Source organism: Limulus polyphemus, unplaced genomic scaffold (genome assembly GCF_000517525.1).
Source record: "Limulus polyphemus unplaced genomic scaffold, Limulus_polyphemus-2.1.2 Scaffold1541, whole genome shotgun sequence".
NCBI classification, from domain to species: domain Eukaryota; kingdom Metazoa; phylum Arthropoda; class Merostomata; order Xiphosura; family Limulidae; genus Limulus; species Limulus polyphemus.
In genome coordinates this window covers 1-10,040 of record NW_013667151.1, presented here as the reverse complement: position 1 = coordinate 10,040, position 10,040 = coordinate 1, and the positions used below count along the sequence as shown (strand labels likewise).

Sequence of the window (10,040 nt, the reverse complement as noted above, 5' to 3'; positions counted from 1 at the left end):
CAATATCGGTAATTTGAGTTCTTAATTTGTACGACACTATAGACTTAGTATTTTGACATCACAAACACCTAATTTGAATCAGTGCTGCATTCAAATACCATGTGACACAAAAAAATTTATGTTTAACTGTGTTTGTTTAATATTTACTTTTAAATTAAGAAATTGAGTATGGTATAATACTCAAATTTGAATTATAATCTTCAGTTTGATACCAAACTTATTGAAAAACTTCATAAAGTAGTAATTCAATAAAATTTTGAATGTGAGTCAACAAATGTGATGACATGGCCTTTCACCTGTGACCCATCTGGAAAGGGTTAATTTCTTAACTTCAAAAGGAAATATTGAAACAAATTCTCAATCTTTGCTTGTCTGTGTAATGCAAAATTTGTTTGCTCCAACTTGCCCATTTTCTATCTTTTCATCACCCCCCATACATGTCCTACGTTTAAAGTAAGTTACTCTTTACAGTATAGATATTACTAAGGCATATACTTTCTTTCATAGCTTCCAATCTTCTTTGTTTAAAGATACAAACCAGAAAATCAGACCAACTTGCCATGCCCTCCTCTCATGTTTGCTCTTTCATAAATTGCCAATAATTCCCCCCTGATGTTTGCTATTACATCATTTAAAATCAACAGAAAAATAAAGTTTTAACTTATCAAATGAAGTATACATGATATCCTGTTCTCACTAGTAATTTTTAGTTATTTTGCCTACAGTTTGAAAGTTGCTATCATCAGGTTCAGATAGAACAACTTAGGGTATTACTTAAGGCACTTATGCCTTACTTAGATAGCCAGTTAAATTACAATAGTTATGGAACTGTGCTTTGTGCACAGGAACATCGAGAGACAGCATGGCCCCAGGGCAAACATTATCGCTGGGCCCCTTTTCTCTCTCTCTCTTTTTCAGCATTTTCAAGAATTTATTAAAAAGATGATCCTAAATTAGGACAGCAACGAGCTCATAAACCAGACAATCATAGCAGCAGCCATTTTTACCTCACAGTATAAGTGCAAAAACGTTAATAAAGTAACAACAAATATCTATTAAATCTATAATGTAACAAATACATATTAATTATTACTCAAATTATTATTTCAGTCGTTCTTAATGTATCAAGCGTCTATATGCAAAGAAAAGCCAAAAACTATGGTTTTTTATCATTAAATGAAGATATAGCCTAAAGATGCTTTGTGGACTTTATAGTATAACCAGGTTTCATTTAAAATACTCCCACACACAGTGTATCCAACTTGATTTTCAATGTTTTTTATCACAGTTAAAAGTACAATGGTCCACGAGGATCTCAAACAAAGAAGTGAGAAGAAAAGACATGGTAGAGGTCACTAGAAGGAAATGGATGTGGATAGGCCATGTGCTAAGGAAAGAACAGGCCCTGTTCTGGAATCCTGAGGGGAAAATAACAAGGAGAAGACCAAACAAAGCTGAAATGAAATCCAAAGGAAAAACTAACCTGAAGACAGGCCCAAGATAGAGTGAATTAGCAAGACCTGGTGGAGGCTTTGTGTGTCAATTGGTTATAAAAAAAATTAAGTAATGTCAAAATAACATCTAAACATATGTTGTTCTTTAATATTTTATTCAAATCTGTTGAAATATCCTTATCAGGAATAATCAGAATTAATTTTGTAAATGAAATTATCTTTGTTGTGTTTCAATTGACATTCTCCTGACCAAGATGTATTTTTCATATATATATATATACTGCAAACTGATAGTTTTTCCTTAATGGAGATTTAATTTGGATCTTTTGCTATATGTATTTCATTCCCTTACTAAAGTACAACAGTTTTGTTTGTGTGGTTGAAGTGTAGCTCTGACCACTTAATATACACACATATATAAATGTACGTAAACACAGTCTTTTAAATTATACATCTTCTCACCTGTCCATGTATATCTCCACAAACTGTAACAGGTGTTGAGACTGGTTGTATATTTGATTCTTCAAGAAGAAGATCACATACAATATCACACAGTTTCTGAAAATGAGAAGCAAAGATTTAGAGAAAGTAATAAAATCATATAAAAAGATCTTGCAGTTCTGTGAACTCTGTTTGAAAAAATTATAAACTTTATATAAACAATTAAATTCAATGTACTCAACCTCTGTAGGTGTGGACTGTTTTTAAAAAAAAACACTTTCAAAAATTGCCAAATATCATTATATCTATATCTAATGAAATTGCAATATTATACAACTACATTATTTTTACAGGGATCCTCAAAATTTGTTTTAGGACCCTCAGTTTTATTTAGGTTGGAATCCTCAACCTCAGTGGTAGAAAAAGTCTGAAAGTAAAAGTTGTTACTGATCATGATATAGTAAAAATACAACTTATTTGGATAATGATTGTATAAAACCACAACATGAATGCAGATGAGAATTACATATACAGCATTACAAACCATTACTTACATTTTCTGGTATCAATTTTAATCCATTTTCAGTAAAAAAGAAAAATTATAAATAAGTAGTATTTAATCATAATTACTGTCTTAATTTTAGAAAATCTGATCATCATAGCCACAAAATTGTTTATTAAGTAAATATTTATCTGCTAATATCCAAATACCACTTTTTATCATATTTGTTTAAAGATTTAAAAATATCACTATTATCAAAAGTGCAATACCTACTTTAAGATGGCCAGGTGCAAGGCTACTTTTATACTTCTGTGTTACTTAGGACTCATTACTGTAAGACTACGCATAAAAGAAAGTAAATAAAGGATAAGAGTATTTGTAGTATGATTTACATTACTATTGAGTTATAAAATGCACAAACAATTACTGTACTAAGATAACCCAAGAGAACCTCTCAACTGCTTCTTACAATGTTAATATCACGGTATTAGAGATTTACTCACCCATAATGTTACCAAGTTCAGTACAACCACTTTATTTGTTTAATGTGCTGCCATCCGTGAATATTACTTAAGATTTCACTTTCAAAACTTAAAAATGTTGTTGAATTGTACAACACAATCTACTCCATCTACATAATAAAACTGTTCATCTTTAGTTTTACTCTTCAATATGAAAAATGTGTCTCAAGATTGTACATCAAAATTCCAAACGTCCCATTAATTTTGATACCAGAGGACATGGGTCCTTTAAACAATAGAACTTAGGAACAACAGTCCATGTTATACAAAGCTCCAGAAATAATACTATCTCCCTAAAAAAAGGGAATTTAACAAGTTTAATATAAATGTTAAAGAACAAAAGATCTTTAAGTGAATTTTCACTCATACTGAGTCATACCTTAGCATGTCATTTGTTTCATGCATGACTATAAAGGTGAAGACAAGCAGAGTAAAATATAATTGTTTGAGACTAACTTTTAATACAAATCTGTGATTAGTTTCAGTGATAAGAATTTTCTTCATAAAAAGAAAACTCAAAAGTGTTATTGAATATTTTATTTCAATGTTAATTTAAATATTTTGTGATTTTCACTGGTTTTTCATCACAAAAATACAAAACCCTATAACCTGAACACATCAAAAAAAAAAGATTCCACCTATTGAAAGTGCTCAGGTTATATAGTTTTATATTTTTGTGCTAAATTGATTTTTTGAACCTACATGTTCAAAGTATGCATACTTATTACATGTTTAAGGAACATTTATTACATAATAATTCTCTTTCCACTTATTTCATTAAAAAATCTAAACATACTAGTAATTATTAACAATCATTAATCATCTACTATTCATTATCAGAGATAATAATAAAACTTGTTAGAAGTAGAAAAATATACAAAAACTTGTAATCTACATATTCTACCTTACAATCTTTCAAAACTAAACCAATGACTATTTCAGAACTTATGATATCACACACTTGAACCAGATAGACGCTGCTTCACAGCTTCAACATATATGTAAATTTTATTCCCCTATTAAAAAAGAGCAGTGGTTAGAAGCATTTTACAGAAATTAAAGAGGGGAAATGATGATTTCCTGAAAAATAAAATTTTATATATTTACTTTTCCCAAGGGTAGGTATGTAGACAGCATTGAAGGACAAATAGTCCCTTGTTGTCTGTAGGTTGTTGTTTATAATTAAGTTTATATTTTCATGCAAATGTGTTGGAATTTTGATTACAAAGCAACTAAAGTATATTTTATTGAAATTAAGTTTATTATTTTTACATTCATGAAATTTAAAAAGCCAATATTTAAATTTTTTTAACATGTCTTCAAAATAAACTGGAACCTTGGAATGATGCATTAACTTTGTTTAAAGTATTTAGTCAGGCACTTTTGTAAAAACTGACTTAACCAAACTAACATCACAGGTTGATACCACAAAATCACAAATTCCTGCCAACAGAGGAAAACATGGAGTACAGAGTAGTTTTATTGCCTACTGATTTACCAATGAATGCAGACGTGTGACTGTGTTTGTCCTCTTTGAATTTCAAAATTCATTTAAAACATTGGTTAAGCTTATGACTTATTTTCAGTATTATAGCTCAAGCAGTTGTAATGATTTTATACAACAGTTTCTTGGTGTATTACATCATTATGCTGAACTCTAATACAGGCTACTACTTTGCAACTAGGCCTAAAAACAGTTAGTTCACAAACAGTAAAATGTATTTCTAGTTATACAGGTTTATTACTGTGTGACATCCTAATATAATTAACATGGAAATGCTTAACATGACTTAATATGCTTGAATTAACCAAAAAACTTTGCAAACAACAAGCCTGGCACTTCTAAAATGTTCCATTATAAAATTTAGGGTTTTTATTAACATTCATATTATAATAATCATGTTAAGTACTACAAATGAGCCACTTAATGCTGACAATATTTAATATAATAAAAATACTTTATGTGATTTAATATGCTTAAATTTAAACCATATACTTAAAAACTATGCATATAGTAAATGTATCAATTATTAATAACATTCTCTTAATGCAGATCTCATTAACCCAAACAACATATAAATACCACCCCTCTTGTTATTGGTAGGTAGAAAAGTGCACTTGTTATGGCTTTTCGCAGTTACATTCAAAAATGAAACTACTTTATTATCAATGCATACGAATAAACTTGGCATTTATATGTAATTAATAAATCAAATTTTAATATAATTTTTACTTTCAAAAGAATATACTTAAATAAATTCTCAATTTCTCGTTGTATGTGTAAAGTGACATTTACTTGCCTGTATTTGTCCATCCTCTATTTTCTCACTGCTCCCTATCTGTTATCCTAAGTAAATTACTCATTATAGTACAGATATTAATAAGCCAAAGTCTAAATTTTATAGCCTTCAATCTTCTTCATTTATGGAAATGTAAACTAGAAAGTAAGATTCGCTTGTCACACCCAAAAATTGGCACTAATTTCTCTGATGTTTTCTGTTACATCATTATAACCAATAGAAAGAAAAGGTTTATATCTACCAAATGACACATAATGCTACACAACATAATTCTACACATTGAAAGTTAGTTTTGTGAAGTTCATACTGATTACCTAAGGGAATTATTTTAAGGCATTTATGCCATACTTAGAAAAACAGTTAAATTCTAATATCTATGACAGTTTGCCTTGTACACATTATTCTGTCTTCTTAACTGAATATTTGAAATGAATAAAAATTATTTAATGTATTACTACCACCATTACAATAAAAAGTAGACAAACTTTGTATCTAAACAGCATTGAAAAGAAAATGTTTAACATGGTAGTGAATAAATACAAAAGATGCTTATTGAAAAACTGTATCCAGACAACTGAAAAATATCACATTTAAAGTGAACTGCTCTTAACATGGTATACTGTATACTGAAACCAAACCACTACACAAGCCTAAAAAAAACAATGTGGCTTAATGGCCTTAAATGTCAATCAAATCTCCAAAAACTTCATAAGTAGCAGTTTAGCCCTCTCAATACTTCCAAGAAAAAACTTGAGTTTTTATTGATATTCACAATTTAATAAAAAAATAACTGCACCTACTGTGAAAAATACTTAATGGTTTGTATTGCTTAAATTTGAATTAAACCTCTAAAAAAGTTGCAAATAGCAAGCATAGCAGTTTTGAATACTAAAACACATCACCATCACATACCAAAGGTAAATTAAGTAAAAAGTTGTTGTACATATTTGTTACTCAAAAATGCTTGGTATGTACAATTTCTGCTTTGGGAGGTTCCCAATATGGGTCAATTGTGAAAGTGTTAAGATCAATGTACCAATATAATAAAATAGTAAATAACAACAACCTTTACAAAACTGCTGTTTATCTTCATGACCTTGTGGATAAATGTTTTTATTGCTTCTTCTCATGATCTCACTTTGAAGACAATTTGTGAGGCAAAGACTTGGTAATTGCAAAGTTTCTTGCAACTTGGATTGATTATAAGCCCATTAAGCATTTCCCACCTGAAGCATGGCTTAAAGTGATTATTATATTGTTTATGTTAATTTAGGATAGTAAAGTCTGGATATAGAAAGATAGTTGCATGATGAAATGAATAAGACAGTTATGATGTTTAGAAAAAACAGGATGCTACGCTTACTGTTTGCAAAGTTTCTAGGGATGTGGATGGAGCAGGCCCAAGTAGCTAATTATTTTTAAAGGTCTTCAAAAAAGGCTAAAAATATGAACCAAAAGGTTGAAATACATAAAAAATACAGGTTATTTTTCAACTGTTATGTCACATCAATACACAAAAAATAGTCTGTTTGTAGTTTGATAGTCATACATTTTTATTTTAATGTCATGCATTGTGCTGCTATTCATTAGTAATACTAATTTTTGCAGCTACTTACCTATATATGACAATTTTATGATTAATAATGGTAAAATGCCAATACCTAACTGAACTGTTACCCAAAGTCCCTTTCAACACAAAGATTTTTGGAACTGCTTCTGTCAAGTTGTTTTCCACACCACCCTGTCTAAAACACTTATTTCTATTTGATGGGCAGATGGCTGAGTCATGTCTCCCTATGGCTGAAAAATGACTTAAAATTTCCTCAAATAACATATATGTGTAAAAACCATGCATGACATTAAAATAAAAACATATAAATCACCCAAGCTACAAATAGGTATTCTATGATTATATGCAACACACGAGTTTCAATGGGTTACGTCCAGGGGCAGATTGGGAGCCTAAAATGACCCAGGCAAATACTCAAAAGTCAGGATGATATATATATATATATATATATTTATATACAAGAGAGAGAGATTACAGTAGGTTAGTCAGTAGCACTGGGGCAGTATAACGAGGTTACCACCCTGCTGGCCATGACGTCACCGGCCCACCAGGATTTTGCCCAGTATCCTAGTGGCCCAATACACCCCTGGTTACATCTTACCTACAAAATTAAAATTTTGTGGCACAGACCTCTTCAATTTTAGGCAATAAAGGCTCAGCATATCAAAATACATGCTTTTATAGGCAACTTGAAGAAAGGATGGACTGGCTAAAAAAAAAGAATGAAAGTTTTTAGAGGTTTCAAAGGTTCTATAATGATCCTGTTGAAATCAAAGTCAAACTCAAAGCATACTTTAATTTGCCGCGTTAAGCTTGTATTTTAGGGTGACCCTACAACTAGGCCTAACTAGTGATACATAAATCACACTTAAGTGCTCTTACATTTAGTGATTTACATCGTGTATCAAAATGTCCAAATAAGTGGTCATCTTAAATATAAGACACTTAATGTAGTTCTTCCACTAGCGCTCGTCAATTCAAGCCTACTCGTACTATTCAACAATTTTAGCCCTAAGATACATCCGTCGTATACATCTTAATTCTTAGTCTTCTCACTGTCCTGTCCAAGGAAACAGGCTACAAAAATGTCTCTAATGCATTTTATAATTACCTTTAAATCATTTTCTGGCAAATATTTACATTCTTTAGCTATATCAATCCATTTATCAAGTATATCAGGCATTGCAATTTGCTGTCAATAAATACAAGTTCAAAATAAACTTGTACAAATCGCCTATGTTCAATGCAAGCAAAATTCTCATACAAAGATTTTTTTGCCCCTCCTATGAGCGTCAACCCGAAACCTAAAACATCAATTTCGTTCAAATATATATATATATATATATATAATGCAGTTTGAAATTCTCACTTAAATGTGGTAATGTAGTTATTAAATGACAAAAAGTATAATTATAATTATTATACTAGTGTCCAGAAGAGTTTTTTTTCCACTCTCAGATTTTATATCTTATATATATTTCGCAATATTAAGGATGAATTAATTCTGTTACGTCTCTGTTCGTTTGTTAATTTTCCATAAAACTTCTTTCCGAAGAAACTTTAGCGATAGAAGTCCTTTCTTAAATAAAACTAGTTTATTCTTTCTCAATACAACTTTGCAATACACTTAATTTCCCCAGTCACTCTATAACTTAAACAAACGCTATAATTCACAACGAACGAACGATTCACGCGCTTGACTCACTTGTTGCCGTCACTTTTTGGCGGTCTTATATACAAGAATACCGCCCATCTAGTAAACACTCGAGGCTTCACGAAGGGACATGAATTTTCTAGAAGCTCATGACGTGTTACTAGAGTCACGTGACTTCCGCTGTCATAACAATTCATATAATTTAATTGTCGTTAACTTTAATTATGAAACACGTCATTGTGTGTTTTTTGTTTGTTAAAGAAATGGTTAGAAATATAAGATAGGTTTCAGTACGTAATATAAACAAATAATTCTTTTAAACATACTAAAGTTAGAAGATGAGAAGTAATAAATGGTAATCACAACATACAGGCAATAATGAACCTGTTGCGACAGCGGAAGTCACGCGACGCTGGTAACACGTCATGAGATTCTCGAAAGATCTTGACTTTTCCTCGCAACTCTAGTCTGTTTTAGGCGCCCTCTTTTTTTGTATATAAGCCCTACAAATAAAGCGGAGATATGGTTGCAGATAGATAGATAGATATAGAGACAGGTAATTGAGTCAAGCGAGCGGTAGTGACGGTAATATAAAGTGTTTGTTTTGTTATCGAGATTGCAAATGTATTGACTGTGGAAATTCTGTGTATTGCAAAGTTGTATCGAGAAAGAATAAACTAGTTTAAATTACTAAAGGACTTGTATCGCTGAAATTTCTCGGAAATAAATCCTACTGGAAATTAACAAACAAGCAGATACACAACAAATTGGTGTCAGAAAGTGGGACGGAAAAAAAAAGAAGATGGAAACGAGACGTGGCAAATCAAACTACAGCTTAGCATATTTGATGGCAGCAATAGATATAGAGATAGAGATAGACATTGAAAGAAAAATTGGCCTCAGCTCCACTTTTGAAAGCTTCCAAATCCCTCACTGTGGCACATAATGGATTGTGCTGCTAGTAATGTCGGAATTGGAGGAGTGTTGTCTCAGAAAGTGGGCGAAAACGAACATGTGGTGGGCTACTTCAGTATGGTCCTGAGTAGTCCAGAGAGGAACTACTGTGTAACATGGAGGGAACTCCTTGCTATAGTCTGACATATTTTCATCCTTACCTATATGGAGCCAAGTTTACCATCAGGAGAGACCATGCTGCATTACGCTGGTTAAGATCATTAAAAAACCCAGAGGGACAACTGGCACGTTGTATTGGAAAAATAGACCAGTATGATTATGATACTGAATATAGAGAAGGAAATTCTCATGGAAATGCCGACGGACTGAGTTGAAGACCCTGCAAAAATTACTGCAGTCATTGCTGCAAAAGAGAGGTCGAACTCACCTGTTGCCATCAAGCTGAATTAAAAGTGACTAAAAGAGTTGATGATGGTGAAATGGAACCAGGTATAAATATTAAAGCAGAGCAGGAGAAAGACCAAGATTTGAAGCCAATAATTTATTTCCTATAAGTAAGTGTTTTGCGCCCTGCTTGGGAGAAGATGTCTAGCTTAAGCCCACTGACAAAGAACAATTGGGTACAATGGGACCAGTTGAAGCTTGAAGATGGTAGTCTTGTCCGAAGATGGGAGACTGCAGAT

The 10,040-nt window shown here is 31.6% G+C and overlaps 1 protein-coding gene across 2 annotated transcripts in view; it reads right to left on the bottom strand.

Annotated features, from left to right (window-relative positions):
- Positions 1-8,074, bottom strand: part of LOC106464017 (serine/threonine-protein phosphatase 6 catalytic subunit) — a 43,432-nt gene extending 35,358 nt beyond the window's left edge. For both annotated transcript variants that reach the window (XM_013924123.2, XM_022391662.1), the window contains exons 1-2: positions 7,900-8,074; positions 1,917-2,012 (exon numbers count right to left, since the gene is read on the bottom strand). In XM_013924123.2, the coding sequence (XP_013779577.1) occupies positions 1,917-2,012; positions 7,900-7,971 (168 nt within the window). In that variant the 5' untranslated portion in view covers positions 7,972-8,074. The remainder of the gene's footprint in view (positions 1-1,916; positions 2,013-7,899) is intronic.
- Between the last annotated feature and the right edge of the window lie 1,966 nt (positions 8,075-10,040).